The sequence below is a fragment of the Erinaceus europaeus genome, chromosome 2 (assembly GCF_950295315.1).
Source record: "Erinaceus europaeus chromosome 2, mEriEur2.1, whole genome shotgun sequence".
Classification (NCBI taxonomy): domain Eukaryota; kingdom Metazoa; phylum Chordata; class Mammalia; order Eulipotyphla; family Erinaceidae; genus Erinaceus; species Erinaceus europaeus.
Window position 1 is genome coordinate 126,021,370 of NC_080163.1, and position 19,606 is coordinate 126,040,975.

Consider the following 19,606-nt stretch of genomic DNA (forward strand, 5'->3'; position numbering starts at 1 on the left):
CCACATCTTAGCTTAACTCACTGCTTATCAAAGGTGGGGCCTTGACCAAGTCCTTAACATCTAATTGCCTCTGTTTTAGTCTTTATTAAAAAAAAAGTAACTAGAATATTGGGTTATGTGGAAGATTAGATGAGTTATATATAATGTACAACCCACTCTTGAATGACATAGAGGTTAAGTGTGTTGATCCTTTCCTTGTACAGTAGAAACATCCACATGGGGCTGGGTGGTTGTGAACCTAGTTGAGTGTACACACTACCATGTGCAAGGATCTGAGTTCAAGTCCTGGGTCCCCACTTACAGGAGGGAAGCTTCAAGAGGAGTGCTGCAGGTATTTCTCCTTCTCCATCTCTGTCTCTCCCCCCTCTCCTTACCAAATTGCTCTATCCTATCAAATAAAACAAACAAAAAAATCATGGCTGCCAGGAGCAGTGGACTCATCCTGCAGGTACCAAGCCCCATAAATAATTCTGGTGGCAATAAAACTAATAATAAAAAGAAACATCTACATGTACCTTTGTTTTCCCTTACTGTTGGGGCTTCACTGGGGCTTCCCACCTGTACAAATTCACTGCTCCCAACAGACCACTTCCCCCCCTCCTTTTTTTTCTAGATTGAGGGTGAGAGACAGAGAGGGAGAGAGAGACAGAGAGAGGAGAGACACCAGAGCACCGCTCCACTGCTTGTGAAACTTCCCCTGTACATGGTGCTCCCCTGTGGTAGCCAAGAGCTGGAACCTGGGTCCTCGCGTGTGGTAAAGTGTCAGCTCTACCGGGTGAGTTATCTCCCGGTCCTCTTTGTGTGTAACTTGTGATTGCCCCTCAACTTAATTTCCACTGCTGACTGGAAACCTTACCAGTAGTACAAACAATTGTCAATTCATGTTTTGTGTATCTTTAATGCAGTATTGGGGAAGAAACCTGTGGCCTTGCACATGCACATTTACTGCTGAGGAGCCTCCCTTATTCAACATTGTAACTTTATAAATGTAGAGAAAGAGTGAGATGAAGAGATAGAAAGACAGAGAGAGGGAGAGAATCAAATTATTTATCTACCATATTACCATCCATGGAGTTCTCCTGATGTCAACCATGGTGTTTTATGTGGTGTCAGGACTTAAACTCAGGACCTTGTGCAGATAATGTGTGTGCTGTATCTGTTGAGCTATCTCCCAGCCCTGTTCTGTTTAATGTATGCTATATTCCTACAGTGAGCTAAGCTATAGACAGTAAAATGCTACTAAGGAAGTCATACTGAAGAGAAAATTGCATTGACGATACTGGACTGTACTCTTGGAGACCAAGGCCCTGCACTGCTCAAACCCATGTTGCTGCAGGGTCCAGTTGTAGAACCAGTATGTCAAGTTGTTACAGCAGTAACCAGTACTTCATAAAAGCTGAGTTAATGTGTGGTGGTGGTGGAATTCGGTTAGCAGGCAAGTAGGAGACTGAGGAGGCTGTCCTGCATGGAAAGGTTGTAGGTCTCCATATTCTCCATCATGGAACACCCAATTTGGTTTCAGCTTTACCTTTTTTTTTTTTTTTTTTGCCTCCAGGGTCATTGCTGGGGCTCAGTGCCTGCACCATGAATCCACTGCTCCTCGAAGCCATTTTTCCCCCTTTTGTTACCCTTGTTGTGGTTATTACTATTGTTGTTGATGTTGTTCGTTGTTGCATAGGACAGAGAGAAATTGAGAGAGGAGGGGAAGGCAGAGGGGGAGAGAAAGATAGATACCCGAAGGCCTGCTTCACCGCCTGTGAAGATACTCCCCCACAAGTGGGGAGCTGGGGACTCGAACTGGGATCCTTACGTCAGTCCTTGTGCTTTGAGCCATGTGTGCTTAACCCTCTGCGCTACCGCCCAACCCCAACTTTACCTATTTTCTAAAACTTTTTTTTCCCATTGATTGAAGTTAAGAGGCAGAGATTGGGAGAGAGAAGGAGATAGAGACAGAAGGTGGGTACTGGGAGGTCTTGAACTCAGTCCTCACACATAGTTATGTCTGCACTGCCCTGGATGTACCACCGCCTGGTCCCTGGTTTAATTGTTCTTTGTCAGAGGAGTCTCTCTGCCCTTCAGTCTGATTTAACTCTATCATTCTGCTATCTTTCTCACAGTGCCTGTCTTTTCATCATCAGAGGACACTTTCCTAAATTAGTTGCCACCCTTGACTTTTTGCTCACTGGTTTACAAGGGTCATGTCTCCACCACCCTGTGAGCACCATGATGGTGGCCTCAAATGTCTAGCATTGGATGTTTATCTGTGTTCATTGGAGTGTGGAGCAATGGCTTCCATACCCTTGACTTTTTGCTCACTGGTTTACAAGGGTCATGTCTCCACCACCCTGTGAGCACCATGATGGTGGCCTCAAATGTCTAGCATTGGATGTTTATCTGTGTTCATTGGAGTGTGGAGCAATGGCTTCCATGAATCCATTTCCTTCATTACTTGCCAAGTCAATGGGCTATGCAGTTGGCACATTGTTGGCTGCTATTATGACAGCTTCTACAGGTAGGGTGACTAAGAAGTCAGTCTGAGAATTCATTGTGTGATGGCAGGAAACTCACCTGCCTTCTTAGAGTATTACCTGTCAGTAGTCAGAATCATGTTCAGCTATAAGCTGAGGACCTCATAAATGCTTATTTAGTAAAGTTACTGAAACTTACACTCCAATAAGGTTAATTGCCGTTGTCATTATTCTGAACGAGAGAGTCATCCACTTGTCATCATGGCAGTGGGAATCATTTCACCAGTATATGCTTGCCCTTCCCATCTGCAGTAGGATAACAATTGATATTAACTGGGATCATGGAGAGTAAGTGTTAATGATTTGGTTGACTCTAGGTTAATAGTTCAGTGTCTCAGGTTGTTCATCTTTGAATCTTTGAGAGAAGGGGAAATGTGCATGAGCCTTTTTTTTTTTCCCTCCAGGGTTATTGCTGGTGCTTTGTGCCTGCACTATGAATCCACTGCTCCTGCCAGCCATTTAAACCCAGTGTTGTTGCTGCTGCTATTATTGTAGTTGTTGTTGCTGCTTCTGTAGTTGGATAAGACATAGAGAAATTGAGAGAGGAGGGGGAGATAGAGAGAGGGGGAGAGAAAGATAGACACCTGCAGATCTGCTTCATCACTTGTGAAGCAACCCCTCTGCAGGTGAGGAGCTGGGGGCTCAAGCAGGGTTCCTTGCACTTTGCGTCATGTGTGCTTAACTCTGTGTGCTACCACCCAGCCCCTGTGCACATGGTTTTCAGTACTGTCTGTTTTCATTAATACACAGACAAGGAAGAGGGAATTGATGAGGGCTTCCATTTAGGGGATTGAGCTTAGTCAGTGACCCAAATGTGGCATGAAATGTGGGTTGTTAGCACCTTGGAACAGATGTCAAGACAAGTCACCTCCACCATCTGCTATTATCAGCAGGTCCAAGGAATTAGAAGACAGTGAAGGAGTTGTAGTTTCAGAGGAAGAATGGGCTTCCCAGACAGTGTTACAGTCCTCTGCAGGATCAAGTTCTGTAAAGTGTCAGCTTTTGTTATCAACAGAACAAATTAGAATTCTAGTTCTGCTTAAGACTCTTCAAAAGAGAAGCAGAGGGTCAGAAAGTCTATATACAGGGATTTGAATTCCCTATATTCCACATGAATAAAATAACCTAGGAGCTATATATATTTTTTTTTTCAAAATTTGGGAGTTATTCTCTATTTTTTCAAAATTTGTGAGTGGATTCAAAGTACAGTGGGCTGTTTACAAATCAGTTTTTCTCTGAACAACTTTGTGGTCACTCTGGTCTTACAGGGAGCACAATCATTTTTTCTAAATCTGAAAAAAAAACCACACACTTATTTTTTTACTTTTATTTTTAAGTTTTTATTAGTGATTTAATATTCATTTACAAAATTATAAGGCAATAGGGGTATACTTCCACACTGTTTCTACCTCCAGAGTTCTGTGTCTCCATCCCCCTTCAGCAGAAACAGCAGTCGTTCTTATCTTTGTATAATTTCTGCCTATTTTTATTCAATTCTGTAGTCCTCCTTTTACTTCCTTTCTTTTTTTTAGATTTTATTTATTTATTAATGAGAAAGATAGGAGGAGAGAAAGAGCCAGATATCACTCTGGTACATGTGCTGCCAGAGATTGAACTCAAGACCTCATGCTTAAGAATCCAATGCTTTATCCACTGTGCCACCTCCCAGACCACCTTTTACTTCCTTTCTAAGTCACACTTAAACCTATCACTATTTCCTAGTATTCTTCCTTTTCCCTCTTCTCTCTCAGATAAGAAAAACAGTGCCTGACATGTTCTGATTTTTTTTAGATTTGCTTTCCTTTAAGTGGTATAAAAACAAAGATTCCTGGTGACAAATGTTTCTGATCCTAGTGGAATTTGGGTTCAAAGCCCTCAGGTCATCTTCCCCTGTCATTTACCCCCTGAGAGTATGGACCAAAATTATTTTGGGGGGTACAGAAGGCAGGAGTTCTAGCTTCTTTAACTGCTTCTCCACTGAAAAAGCAGGCATTATCAGGTAGATCTATACCCCCTACCTATTTCTATCTTTCCTTAGTGGGGTAGGGGCTCTGGAGAGGTGAGGTTCCAGAATACTTTGGTGAGGCTGTCTGCCCAGGGAAGTCAGAATGGAATCATAGTAGGATGTGCAACTTGGTGGCTACAGGGTAGTAAGATACAAGTAAATAGAACTTGAAAGCAAGAATAAGGCAGAGAATAACTCCCAAATTTTGAAAATATATATACAGCTCCTAGGTGATTTTATTCATATGGAATATAGAGAATTGAACTTGATATATATATATGTATATATATATATATATGGCTTTATGAGAGACGGAATGAAGCTTCCATCTTTGGAAGTATATATATGTATATATATATAATATTTAAAGGACTGTGATTATTGTTGGGAGTGGTAGTGTAGGATAAGAGGCACAGAGCTTTGGTGGAGGGAATAGTTTAGAACCATACCCTATTATAATCTTGTAAATCACTATTAAATTAGTAATAAACACATGCATACACACACACACAGGAATAGTTTAAAAAAAAGTGCTGAGCCAACAGTGCTTCCCCATACCTCCTGAACATTGATTATTAACGAAGATTCAGTTAAAACTATTTATGGTTGACATTGAGTTATTTAAGTAGAAACAGTTATTGGGTCACTCAGTGACTTCATGGATGGGAGCAAAGATGGAAGCTTCATTCTGTCTCTCATAAAGACACTCGTGAGTTGGTAATTCGGTGCTCCAGTCACTCACAGGAAAGAAAACTAAGCATTTTTGCCAGTGTGGTTCCAAATAGCAAAGTAGACACAGCACTCTTGCTCATTCTTTTTGAGAAACTCACTCAGCTTAGCCATTGCTTGTATATCCAACAGTCTGTATAGTTGCATTTAGGCTCAGTTTATCTTAGTAGATGAATTTTCTTCTGTCTAGAGAGGAATTGGTTATCCTAATGGTGGGGAGGTGCCCCAATTCTGCAGGGTAAGGAAGCATTCTGTTTTAGATACATGGAGGTTTGTGTTCACAGGAAAATACTCTAGATTAAGTGACCTTTACTCCAGAATGCAAAACTACTTATTTGAATAGTCTCCACAACCACCCTAAGAGGCAGGGTTATTGTTTCCTCCTTGCTATATGAGTCATCAAAGACCCAAAGAGGTTTAGTAACTTGCTTATGAATGCAACATTATTAGGAGATTTAATCAGATAGTCTTACTCTGTAGCCTGTGTTCTGGAATAACATATTAAACTTACACAGATGGGTGCCATCATTTGATTCATTCAGGCATGGATTTGCTTCTTCACTCACTCTTTTACCCATCAGCCACCTAGCTAATCCACCTTTCCATTTATCCAGCATTCCATTTGCCACTCATCCCACTTTCCTCCCATCTGTTTATTCACCTACTCATCCTGTTACTCATTTACTTGTTCATCCATTTATCAATCATCCATCCATCCATCCATCCATCCATCCATCCATCCATCCATCCATCCATCCATCCTACTGTCCCATCTGTTGACTCATCCAACAACAACTTACTTGTACATCCATTAATCAAATCATCTACCCACCCATTCATTGTGTTAGCTATACATATCATATAACATAATTTTCTACTTCATCCTAGGGAAAGTTTATCCTTCCTGGATGTCAACCATGTATTTTCTTTTTTTTTTAATACTTTTTTATTTATTCCCTTTTGTTGCCCTTATTGTTTTATTGTTGTTGTTATTGAAAGAAATGGAGAGAGGAGAGGAAGACAGAGAGGAGAGGAAGACAGAGAGGAGGAAAGATAGACACCTGCAGACCTGCTTCACTGCTTGTGAAGCAACTCCCCTGCAGGTGGGGAGCTGGGGGCTCAAACTGGGATCCCTACACGGGTCCTTGCACCACCTGCACTTAACCCACTGTGCCACTGCCTGACTCCCAAGCATGTATTTTCTGAAGCTGACAATCTGTCAACACAGCCCTTTAGTTCCTAAGAAATATACTGTGTTAATTTTGATATTCCTAAGTTGATATTCTTGGGAATGCTTTTATTTTAGGCATTCCCAAATTGCTTATTGACTTTCCTCCCTCTGTAGCCCTTCAGAGTCCTCCAGATGTGCAAAGATGCAGGATCTTCTTCTGAAACACTCTTGACTTTTTTTAAACATTACTACATATGAGTATTATACTACTTTTCTTCCTTAATCTAATAAATTTGTAGTTGAATTAAGTGGCATTATTTTACTTTATTAAACTTTTATAGGCTTTGTGTGATACATCTAAAATTATATAATCTAAAACAGATATCCACAGACAATTTTATAATGGATTTTTAACAGAAGTAGAAAATTTTGATTTGAGATAAATTGATTAAACCTGTCTTTGAAGAAACAATATTATGAAGAGTATGGCCTGGTTATTAACATATTTAGTAAGTGTAAAGCAATGGAAGTTAATTAATTATTTTGCAAACCCTCCATTGTACATATGCCATTAGGAGATAATCTCACTTTTTAAAAGATTTTACCTTTTGCTTTGGAAATTTTTTAAATATTTATTTATTTATTCCCTTTTGTTGCCCTTGTTGTTTTGTCATTGTTGTTGGATAGGACAGAGAGAAATGGAGAGAGGAGGAGAAGACAGAGAAGAGGAGAGAAAGATAGACACCTGCAGACCTGCTTCACCACCTGTGAAGCAACTCCCCTGCAGGTGGGGAGCCGGGGGCTCAAACCAGGATCCTTTCTCTGGTCCTTGCATTTGGTGCCACCTGCGCTTAACCTGTTGCGCTACCGCCCGACTCCCTGGAAAAATTTTTAAGCGTATTAAAATACAGACATGTAAACATAAAATTCATGTAATAAACTCTCATGTACTCATTACCTGTCTTCAACAATTATCATTATAGCTGTGTTCATTTATTTATTTTTTTTTTCTTTTTAAGTTTCAAGGGCATATTTCTTACTTTTTACATAATTTATTGGATCAAACTGCCATTTGAGAAAGGTATATTATGTTGATATTAAAGTACAATAAGCATTTGAATATAATTACTTTCATTGGTTTTTAGTACTTCTAGCACTGCGAATTTTCTTAAATTAAAACTTAGAAATCTATAGAAACATTGAAAGAATAATCCATGGACCTTCACATATCCTTCACCTAGACATATCTGCTGTGGGCATTAGAACTGGCATTTTCCTGAGTGCATTTTTTCATGATATTACTTGAAGATATAGGAGATTTTCTTACCTTGAAGATACACAGATGGTAAAATGTGGCTTTAGAACCAGATAGGTAGAGGTTCACACCTCCCTTCCACCATATATCCATTGTGCATTGTAGGCAAGTTACCTTTTGTTCAGTGTCTCCATATATCAAATGGAAATAGCATAACTGTATACATGTTAAACTCTCAGTGAATATCATCTTTCTCCTTGTCTCCCAACCCCACTTCGACTATAGCAATGGGGAAGCCAAGTGGGAGAAAGGCAGTTGGGCTTTGTTGATTTGAGTCATTTGGGAACACTATGGAAGATGATATTATTATTAATATTATTATTATTATTATTATAGAAAGTTAGTATATCCTAGTGACCAAAAGAATAGGCCTGGAGTCAGAGTGGGTCAAATCCTAACTCTACTTTTAACCATCTTGGAACTTTTTGAGTTACTTAGTCTCTGGGAACCCAAGTTTTTTCTAAAATAATGGTATAAAGATAGCAATCACAATGTAGTATTGTCAGGAGAAAATAAAATGGGAGAATCAGCACTTACTGCAGTGCTTCTCCAATGAAAGCTAGTATGTTATGGATAATACTCACCATAAATGCTTGATATACATGTCACTGTTGTAAGTAAGTGTGAACCCCTCTTATCCTATGGTTTTGTCAGTGTTTTTTTTTTTATAAATAAAAAATTAAAAAAATAAGTAAGTGTGAAAAGCTCACATCTAATTGGTCCTTAAGTATCTGTTTTTATAAATAAATAAATAAGTCTGGTTCTTAGAGTAAAGATCTATATTGAAAGCTTGCAATGCAGTTTTAGGCAACAGTAAATCTTGAATGGATGACTAGATGTTACCAGCCAACCTTAGTGTCACTCAGTCATCACTGAAATGACTATGAGCCTTTGATTCCACATAGTGATGCCTTAAAATAAATTAGCCATCTGGAACACTCCTGGAAGTGTGGGCTTTAAGCATTAGCAGCTCACCCGACAGCCAGACCGAAGGCCTCTTTCCTGAGGAGCTGTGCTATTCTTGTTTGCCATGTCTGATGTTTTCCATTGCTTCAGTCTGTCTTCTGACTCTCTCTTATCTTATATCCCAGGTTGAAAGGATTGTAGACAAGAGGAAGAACAAGAAAGGAAAATGGGAGTATCTTATCCGATGGAAAGGCTATGGAAGCACAGAGGACACGTGGGAGCCGGAGCACCATCTGTTGCACTGTGAGGAGTTCATTGATGAGTTCAATGGGCTGCATGTGTCCAAGGAGAAGAGGCTCAAGTCAGGGAAGCAGGCCAGTGCCTCCAAGCTCCTACGTGACAGCCGGGGACCATCAGTGGAGAAACTTTCCCACAGGCCTTCTGAATCTGGAAAGAGCAAAGGGACTTCCCACAAACGGAAGCGAATCAACCCTCCTCTGTCCAAGCCGAAAAAAGGGTACTCTGCTAAACCCCCTGCTGGAGGGGACAGAGCCACCAAGACAGTGTCCTATAGGACTACCCCCAGTGGTTTACAAATAATGCCCCTGAAAAAGGCCCAGAATGGGTTGGAAAATGGGGACACTGGTTCTGAGAAGGACGAGAGACATTTTGGAAATGGGTCCCATCAGCCTGGTTTGGATTTGAATGACCACGTGGGCGAGCAGGACCTGGGAGAGTGTGATGAGAGTCATGCAGCACTGGCAGAGAACGGGCTCGGTACGTGACTGGTCTTTGTCTTGTGTTTGTCCCTGGCTTTGGTGGACATGGGGCTCTGCATGTACAGCAGGAAAATACAGAAAAGCCCCTTCTCTGGTTCTCACTCTTATTGAGGTAGTAATTCTTCCTTGGTCTATTTTACCCAGGGCCATGTGGACTAGGTCATATGTCCACATTGGTGACAGACACCTATGTGTGTGGGGACACCAAGCCCCTGTTGCTACAGCCCAGGTTTGTAGTGGGCTCACCACTCCTGACTGTACTTGAAGACACCTGTGGCCATGGTAATCATTCTAGGGCCCTTTCTCTCAGGGGATTCAACTCCCCACCTACCAGGACCCAGCACTCCTGTCCTCAGTTCCTTAGGAGGTAGTGCTATTCTGGGGATAACATTCACCTCAAAGAGCCCTTCCTTTCAACTGCATCACACCCCTAGAAGCATAACCTAGAGAGTGGGCTCTGGGTTGGGGTTGGCAGGTCTTCTTAGACTCAGCTTGGGCTAAGACTTCTCTAGACCCGTTCATAGGCCTGAGACACCCTGCCTTGCCTTTCACTTCTCACTAGTGTGGATAACTTAATGTCTGTATTAAGTCCAAATGGCTCTCTGACCCCACCCTATGCTAATTCTTTTGGTTTACACCTTCTTACTCTCCTGGAAGCAACACAGGAAAGGTTATGGGATTCCTTATGCCTACTAAGTAAGTCCCTACAGGCAGAATGAGAGCCAATAAATTGGGTGACTGAAGCTTCACATCTGACATTTCTTTATAGTCAAATTGTATCACAGCCAAGTCCTTAGAAGACCAAGTCTTTCAGGTCAGCACTTAGTATGTGCTAGGTGTACTTCCTCATTTCTCAGTTACCTGTATGTCATATGGTGGCTTTTTTTCTCTTTAGTTTTGAGCACCTTAAACTTGGGGCTGCCTGATGCCCTACTGGAAGGTAGTAGACCCAGAGCATGTATAGGGCTGTATAGTGTAAAGCTGTAACTGGCTTATGCAGGGGCTGGGCTACAAGGATTCATAGCTGCACACAGAGTGATGTGACTTCAGCATTTTAAATGCTCCGAATATGCCTGGCTAGGGAGCATTTGTTGTCATCAGGGACTCCAGTAGGGAAATCTGAGCCTTTCCTGAAATTTCTCTTTTCACCCAAACAGGATTTTTTTTTTTTTTTTTTTACAGCAGGCTACTCTAGATTGACTCATGTTTCCTTCTGGGGATCCCTTATGCTGACATGACTCTGCCTGCTAACATCTATAAAAGCTGTTTGTTTGACAATTTCCTCTCTCTGGGAGGAGTGGGCTTGTATAGATGAGGCCTGGCACACATCGGTGTTTGATGTTCTCATGACAGCTGCAGGGGAGGAATTTCCCATTTCATCTCTGGGAGGGTGACTGGTGAGGAGAGCTTTGGAAACTCCTTGGGTACAGCCACCAGGACTGGCTGCAATCCCCTGCACCCTGCTGGTGGCAGCCCCAAGAGGGTGGAAGAAATAAGAGGGAAAACAGTTTGTTGATTGTAGCTGCCAGCTGGCAGTGTCAGAGAGACTCCAGACTTGTAGGGAAGGCTAGATGAAGGTGCTTCTCTCATTCTGTGCAACAACTTTCCAAAGAGGGCCAGAGCTCCTGATCATCTGCTGTCTAGCATCAGGCCTCATCTGTGCCCCTGATTCGTAATCTAGTGATGGGGCATGATACTTCCGGAACCAGGAGAGATAGGCGAGGCACCAGTGTGGCCTTGTTAGTTCCAGAATGCATCTATAGATTTCTTACCTTTTATCTCTTGCTGGCCTCATTTTTTTCCAGTATTGACTGTTCTCTAACCCATGTAGAGGAAGTGGCCTGTTTCTTTTATGTTCTGATTTGGGTGTCTCCAAAGGATCTTTCTACTTATTTTACATCCCATGGTGCTTGGCATCTTTAAGACTTTCCTATAAAGTTAAGACAGTGATTCTTAAATTTTACCTGACACCTTGGTAAGTATGCAGACCCTTTTTAAAGCCTGGGGTGTAATCTGGAAGGTGGATTTTGAAGAAGGACCCTGGGTGACTGATGCAATTTGAGATTTTCTGTGGCAAAACTGGGGTGGCAATTGGATTTAACATCAGTTGTCAGTTTCAAAAGTATATATGTATGTGTGTTTCCCAACTAGGGATTATTTACCATATTAGGTGCTTGGAACAGAGTAATAGAAAGATCATTAAGGACTCTGAAGCTCAGTTGTACTCTCCAGTGAATGGATAAGGAATGTCTCTAGGTCACTGTAGAGAAGACTCTTGAGGCTGACTCAAGGAAGGGAGTAATGTGTATGTCATATGATGGTGTGGCTTCATACTTATTCAGGGTATCATCTGTGACTAGTGAGTGATAAATGCCTTGACCATGGTCAGCCTTTCACATTCTTGTTAGAATTAGTTTATCAGTCTAGGTCCTAGTGTAAGAGAGGGAGAAGAAAACACTGGGAATTCTTGCTAAAGAGAAAGTTTGGAGTTATTGAACAAGACCAAAGAAGGGATGTGGTTTGTAGTTCAAGATCTTGCCAGCAAGAGGCCAGAAGCATATTCAAGCTAAACATAGCTCAATTTATATTTCTTTGTTTTCTTGTCCCCAGGGTCTTCCCCACCTTCCTCCATGGTAATTAATGTCTACTCAACTCGACTGCTCCCTGCAGATTTTCTTTTTGTTTAGTTTAAACAGAGAAGAGAAGAGGAAAGGAGAGAGCGAGAGCGAGAGAGAGAGAGAGAGAGGGAGAGAGAGAATAGCGCAGCACTGCTTCACTGCTCCTATAACTTTCCTCCTGCAGGTTGCAACTGGGGACTTGAACCCAAGTCCCTGCTCATGATAATGTGTGCTCTACTGGGTATGTCACTGCCCGGCCCCCATGTTTCTTTTTCAAAGATCTATTTACTAATGCGTTAACCAGAGAAAGCCAGCATATTCAGTGCTGGGAATCATACTCAGGATCTTACCACTGAGCCATCTCTCAAGCAGTCAAAATTTATTTATTTCCTGGGCCCTCAGAATGCAAGTTTTGTAGTCTAGTGCTGAGATATCTCCCTGGCTTGTGTTCTGGCCAGAGGAAAGCTTTCATGAAACCTGTGTTTATGCCATGTACAACCCTGAGCATCCACTTCCCATGCCCCACCTTCTCTCCCACCTCTCAGTGGTAGGCGGCTGAACCAGTGGGGTTTTCAGTAAAAAGAAGGTGTCCTCTTTGCCTGGCAGAGGGGATGGGAGATACTGGCAAGACATAGCCAGCATTTGTTTTGGAGGTGGGCTGTTGCTTTTTATATGATTTTTAAGTCCTCTTTGGTGAATTCAGATTCTGCATACAGAGAGCAACTTATATAACATGTTACTCACTTGCTGCTGACTTCTCTGGTCTGTGCTGTAGGAACAAATGCTAAATTGGGCCTCTGGCAGGTGGTGTTTTGGTTTCAGGCTGCATTTCCCCTACCTTTGTTTGCAAAGTATATGCAGCTTCTTGGTACCACTTGACCCTAATTCCAATTCTTCTCTGATAATGACAGTCACCCCTGTGGTCCAGGAACCAGCTACCTTTATATCCTTTGGGGAGCTTGTTAAAAATTGGCTCTACCCCAGTTCAATGAATTGACATCTCAGGGGGCAAAGTATGGCTTATGTGTTTTAAATGCTGAATTTTAGCAGCTATTGGTGTATTCAGTATTTTTTGAAGATGCATTTGAATTTAAATGATGATTCATAGTGCTAATTCTTTGGGGTATCTCCCCTGTGAAGCTTGTATCGATGTGATTTATTCTATTAAAAGACTGAAATTGGACATATTTTTTCCTCCTTACTAATGCATTCTTTCCAAGGCATCTCTATCTCTCTCTTTCTAAAAACAGACCCAGGTTTTTATGCAGGGAAGCTGTTGAATTAGCAAAACAAAACAACAAACAAACAAAACAAAAATCCTGTGATCTGTTTCCATAGGGAAGGCTACCACTGTCTTGTGTAACTTGGCCAAAGGCAGATTCAAATGAGCCTTTAACCTGTGGGAACATCCCTACACAGGGAGCAAGTTTTCCTCTAAACATAGAGATGTTGGGCTTTCTCTGAATTTCTGTGAATCCAGTGGACTTTGATTGTTGAAACGGATCCTGTGGCCCCATGTTCATGCACCTGCGTTTTTGAGTAGTGTTTTCATTGCTTCTGATGTCTGTCATATAGGCACTGCCTCCCAGACATTGCTTGGCTCAGTGTTTTCAGAATTGTTGCTGTCATTGAATGAGTCATCCCACACAAACGTGCAGCACTTGCCATTTTCTCTCCATTGATCTTTTAAATTATCTCAGCTTTCATCTCTGTAATGTTTGTTTATCTCTTCCTACTCCCTCTTTCAGCATGATTATCGTTTTCCCCTTTAGTCGTGATAGTGAGTAACCATGCTTTAAAGTACTTGAGAATTAAGCACAAACTTGGCTATTGCTCTGGGGCTTTAGAGAGTCTTGAGTTCTCAAATGTGGAACCAGAACCAAAACTCTATGAAGGGCATGTTCAATAGACTGCCATGCCCACCGCCTCACCACCACCACCACCTCCTCCCCCAAGCATGTCTGGTTCATAGGTATAAAGGAGAGTCCAGAAATCTGGATCTCTGCCACATTCTCAGCTGCCACTGCTGGTCTGGAAATGTGACCTTCAGAACCACTGCTCTAAACTAATATGCACCAACATAGTTGAGATGCAAATGCCATTTGATGGCATTTGCAGAGTGTAGAAATGCTTTCACTCTGGACCTTGAGTTTGCATTCAGGAGAATGTGTGAACTGGAAGGTTGTGAGGTAGAAAGTAGAAGTGTTCAATTGTGGGAGCTCTCCAGGGATAAGACCCTGAAATTTGCCTTTATCGCCTCTAATTCTCATGGCAGCCCTGAGATGCAGCTGTAGTCATCCTTTCTATTTTAGCTTTTTTTAAAAAAAAATATTATATTTATTTATTTATTAGATAGAGAAAACTAGAAATTGAGAGGGAAGGGGGTGATAGAGAGGGAGTGAGACAGATACCTCCAGCCCTGCTTCACCACTCACAAAGCTTCCCCTCTACAGGTGGGGACTAGGGGCTCGAACCCTGGGCCCTTGCACATTGTAGCATGTGTGCTCAGCCAGGTGTGCCACTACCCAGCCCCCCATCCTTTCTATTTTATAGAGGAGGAATCTGATGTTCCAAGGGCCTATTTTGCTTCTAAAGCTGTCCTCAAACAACTGGTCAGTTGGTTTTCAGAGAACATAAAGCAGTCCCCAAGTTGAATTCGACCAGATATCCCTGTTTAATATCTGGGTGTCTGATGGTGCAAAAATAATTTTTGGGACTCATCTTCATTGCTTTCTGAAAGGATGTAGTCTTCCCAAGTCTGAGATGCAATGATATTAATCATGCCTTTTCAATTATTTATTTATTTATTTATTTATTCATTTATTGGATACTGACAGATAGAAATTAAGAGGGCTAGGGAAGATAGAGTAAGAGAGAGAGAGAGAGACTTGCAGCACTGCTTCACTGCTTGTGAATCTTCTCTTTGGCAGGTGGAAACCACGGGCTTGAACCTAGGTCCTTGTAGATTATAGTATATGTGCTCTACTCATGTGTGCTACTGCCTGGCCTGCCCTTTTCAATTTAAAAACCTGGAAAAAAATAGTTTCCTAGAAAAAAATACACTTTAGCAAAATGGACAGAAAGAGGACTTCAAAGAATTTATAGAGGAGCAACTATTAAAGAAATTATTATTTTTATTTTTTATTGGGGGATTAATGGTTTACAGCTGACAGTAAAATATAATAGTTTGTACATGTGTAACATTTCTCAGTTTTCCACATAACAACTCAACTACCATTAGGTTCTCCTCTGTACAGTAATAGGGAGTCGGGCGGTAGCGCAGTGGCTTAAGCGCATGTGGCGCAAAGCGCAAGGACTAAAGTGAGGATCCTGGTTCAAGCCCCCGGCTCCCCACCTGCAGGGGAGTCACTTCACCAGTGATGAAGCAGGTCTTCAGGTGTCTATCTTTCTCTCCCTCTCTCTGTCTTCCCCTCCTCTTTCCATTTCTCTCTGTCCTATCCAGCAACGATGACATCAACAGCAATAATAACTACAACAACAACAAAAACAAGGGCAACAAAAAGGAAATAAATAAATAAACATTAAAAAAGAATACAGTAATAAAGCCCTGAATTAATAACCTCTGTATGTACTCACAGTTGTAACTTTTCCAGAAACGTCTCACTCTGTGCCCTGAACCTGACCCCCAGTTCATAACCTATACAATCACCCCTGAATCTCAAGGTGGTCCATTTTCTCCTAAGAGACCCAGGGGAAGGCTGCTGGCACAGCCCATTTATCCTGTCTCTGGTTCACAGAGGCAGTAACCCCAGACCATCTAATGGATCGCAGCAGCCAGGATAGTGTCCAGGCTGGGCCTCTTGTTCAGAGGGATCCAGTTTCCCAGATAATGATGTTCTCCTCCCAAACACTTGAAACACTCACTCTCAGGCCAACAAACTTTGACCAATTTTTTTTGTTTGTTTTCAAAAGCAGGTTGTTTTCCCAAAACAATAACAACAAAAACCTGAGGATTTCTTGTGTTTTGTCTTTCAAAGGTCTAGGAATGAGTGACTGTGCTAATGAATGAATTTAAAGCTCTTTTAATGTGGTTAAGTTACAGCTCTTCCAAACTGGGCTGCTGCCTGGGAGTGGAAAGTGCCAGACAGTGGTGGAAAATCTGACTGTCTCACTTGACTGTGGTGAATCTAAGGGGAATCTGACTCTCCTGGTTGGCTCCCCGGTCCTGTTAAGAAATTTGTGAGAGAGGGAAAGAGAGGAGAGAGATCCAAGCGTGGCTCAATTCTGACAGGTGGTGAATCAGCACCAAGCTATGTCCTTGGCTTCAATGATCCTGTTGAATTTAATACCTGGAAGAGTGTGATGAGATTCTTGAGAACTATTAAGATTAAGAAAGCCACTGATTATTTGCCCTTCAAGTTCAGATATTTTCTTCTCTCAACTACCTAAAAAAAAAAAATCAAAAGAAGTGTTTCCAAGTTGTTATTTAACACTGGTGAATCAAAGCAAGTGGAGTGGAGAATAGAAGTGGTTCCCTACCCCAGGTGCAAGCAGTCAGGAGGCTTGTAGAGTGTCCCAAAACAGTAATTAAGTCACATTTTTTTAAAATTGAAAAGCATTACTTCTCTATTAGGATGGACCTTCATGCTCATGGCTCCCACCACCCCACACTGGCCACACAGGCTACTTGTCTTCATTAATGAATCTGACATGTGAAGCTGTGGTCAGAGCGGCAGTAATTGCAGGTTCTGAGCTTCTACTGAGGGCAAAGGCTCCCTTCTGTGCTGGAAATGCTGGATATCACTCAACGTCTCAGTGGTTCTGAGACCTAGCAGTTCAAATTACATGCCATATAAACAAAAATGAGCTATGGTTGTCCTCACTTCCAGATGGGGAGGTGGAGGGAGACACAGAGCATTAGAGGCAGGACCTTGGATGCGGTGTCAGGGCTGGCTGTGCTCTGCATGTTAGATCATACATTCAGAAGCTTCAGGAACTGAGATGTGAATATCTTGGGGGATCATTATTTAGCTTACTACCAACATGTAGAAGAATTTGGGGGAAGAAAGTTGAGGCACATAGGCTCATGATGGACAAGACACCCAACTGGTGACAAGAAAACCTTGGTTTCCTCATCTGCATTAGAAAGGAAGCTTAAATGGAAGACTCTCCTGGTATGGACTTAAGAACAGCTGTGGGCAGTGCCAGAGTTGACTTCTATTGCCTTGTTGGTTTTGGAGAGCGAAGACAAGCTGCAGCTCCTGCAATACCCAAAGCACTTTATTAATCTATGATGCTTTTCAGTGTGACACACTTGATGATTTTAGACAAGCCCATGCTGACACAAGTCCTGATGTTTGAGCCTTGCTATTAATGGCAATAACAACAATGATACAACATTTATTAAGTAGCTACTGTAGATCAGAAATTGGACTTATCCACAGCAAGGGTTTAATTAATACTAAGGATTCACTGAATCACTGCATATAAATCCTCACAGTTCTGTGAAGTTTTCATTTTAATTCCAGTTTACAAGTGAGGAAATTCAGGGCCTTTCAAATTATTTTCCTGGGCTAAGCAATGGTATATGTGGTCTAGCACACATGTTAATATGTGCAAGGACCCAGGTTCAAGCCCCTGGTCCTCATCTGTAGGGGGAAAGATTCATGAGTGGTAAAGTAGTGCTGCAGGTATCTCTCTCTTCCTTTATCCCCCTCTCCTCTCAATTTCTCTTCTATCTTATTAAATAACAACAGAAGAAGGAGGAGGAGGAGGAGGAGGAGAAGAAGAAGGAGAGAAAGAAAGAGAAGAAGGAAGAATATTTTCCTAAATTGCCTTATTCTAAGATATCTGACTGTCTTATCAGGCCTATTCACACATAAGGAAATTCCTGTTCTATATATCTGTGTTTTCTGTGTATGTGTACAACATTTTATATGATAGCACTTTGATTTTGTTTTCATTCAGTGTAACATATGACTATTCTCCTATTGGATAAGTCTTGGTAACAATCATATTTTCTTATTTCATCAGTATTTTATCATTGGATATTTAATTTTTACCTATTTTTTTGATCATGTCATTTTTTTCTGAATTATTTTCTTAGTGTAAATTTCCTTAGTCAGTAACTATAAATTTTCTCTAAGACTGTGAGAACTATGGTGTTTGCTGGTCGAGAGCTGGGTTACAGAACTTTGGTGGTGGGTACATTGTACTTTGTACTATTAGAAAAATAATAAAAGAAAGGAAAAAATTATATAACACATCACACACACACACACACAGTTCCCTGAGACAGGATTTTGTAGTAAGTCCTCATTTAAGTTGCCAGTCGGTTCTTAGAAATTGCATCATTAGGCAAAATAGCATATAATGAAAAGAGGACCTGAATGACTTCTTTGTTGAAGATCAGCTGGGATCTCCCCCTCCCCCCCCCCCCCATCAACATTGTGAGGAATGGACTTTGAATATAGCATTCTGTTGAAGGCCTACTGCATTAGTGACTTTACCACATTTTTTTCCTCCAGTGAGGTGGGAATGGGGGAAACTGTACAAATATTTAATGGTAGCCAGTGAAGTATCATTTTCTCTTTTTGAACAATCTTTCCAGTATTGTCTGCTTAACAGGGAAGAGGAAACTCACTATTGCTTTCATTGGCCTTTCCTTCCAGGCCTTCTCTGCTTGCTCCCTCATTTATTGTGAGCTGTCTGCTCCAGACTGTGAGGCTGGCCAGAATGTTTACATGCAGAGAGGAGGTGCAGCATGACTAATAGAGTAAAAAAAAGCTGCAAGGTATGTTTGTAGGTTGGTAAGGGCACAGAATTGTGATAGGAGGCCCATTGTGTTCAGGGAAAGACTAGGCAGAGATGTTGAAAGAGGAGCTGGTCCAGAATGGAAGATGCCCAGATGCCTGAGACCCACCACCTGGTTGTACTTGTGGAGGCAGCTGCTGGTCATCAGTGGGAGGACTGATTCCCTTTCAGCTGCTCAGGATTCTACTGTGTTCAGAGACTTAAATGTCCTCTCTCTGAGGGACATTTACACAACCTCTGTGGAAACACACTTGGGTTCTGCTTTAATTTTAGTTTTTAAACAGCGGGGTAAGCATTGGCTATTGTTATTTCAACCCTTGACCCATATTTCCTGAGTATTTGAATTTTCCTTTTTTATTATTAATTTCATTTTTGAGAGAGATGCAGAGAAAGAAGACACAGAGAGAAATAACAGAGCACTGCTCAGCTCTGGTTTATGGTGGTGTGGGGGATGAACCTGGGACTTTGAAGTCTCAGGCATGAGAGTCTCTTTGCATAACCATTATGCTATCTACCCCCACCCTCAAGGAGAAAGGTTTTATGTGACTCACACTCTCCAGGCCTTTAAAACCTGCCTTGCACCCACTTGCCCACATCTGTTTCCCCATGTCTTGTGTGTATATATTCCCTCTGTCTGGAACACTCTTATATTAGTGAGTTACTAACTCGCTAATGACTTGCTGGAAACCTCCCCTGACTCCCACGATAGTTGAACTTTTATGTTCATTTTCTGACCTAGAACCCAGCTCTTACACACCCTCTTTTTGTAGCACCAGAATCA

General features: G+C 41.7%; 1 protein-coding gene across 1 annotated transcript in view; it reads left to right on the forward strand.

The window, feature by feature from the left end:
* Positions 1-19,606, forward strand: part of CDYL2 (chromodomain Y like 2) — a 212,081-nt gene that overhangs the window by 128,941 nt on the left and 63,534 nt on the right. Inside the window, exon 2 of the mRNA XM_060185123.1 lies at positions 8,840-9,431. Within this exon, the coding sequence (XP_060041106.1) occupies positions 8,840-9,431 (592 nt within the window). The remainder of the gene's footprint in view (positions 1-8,839; positions 9,432-19,606) is intronic.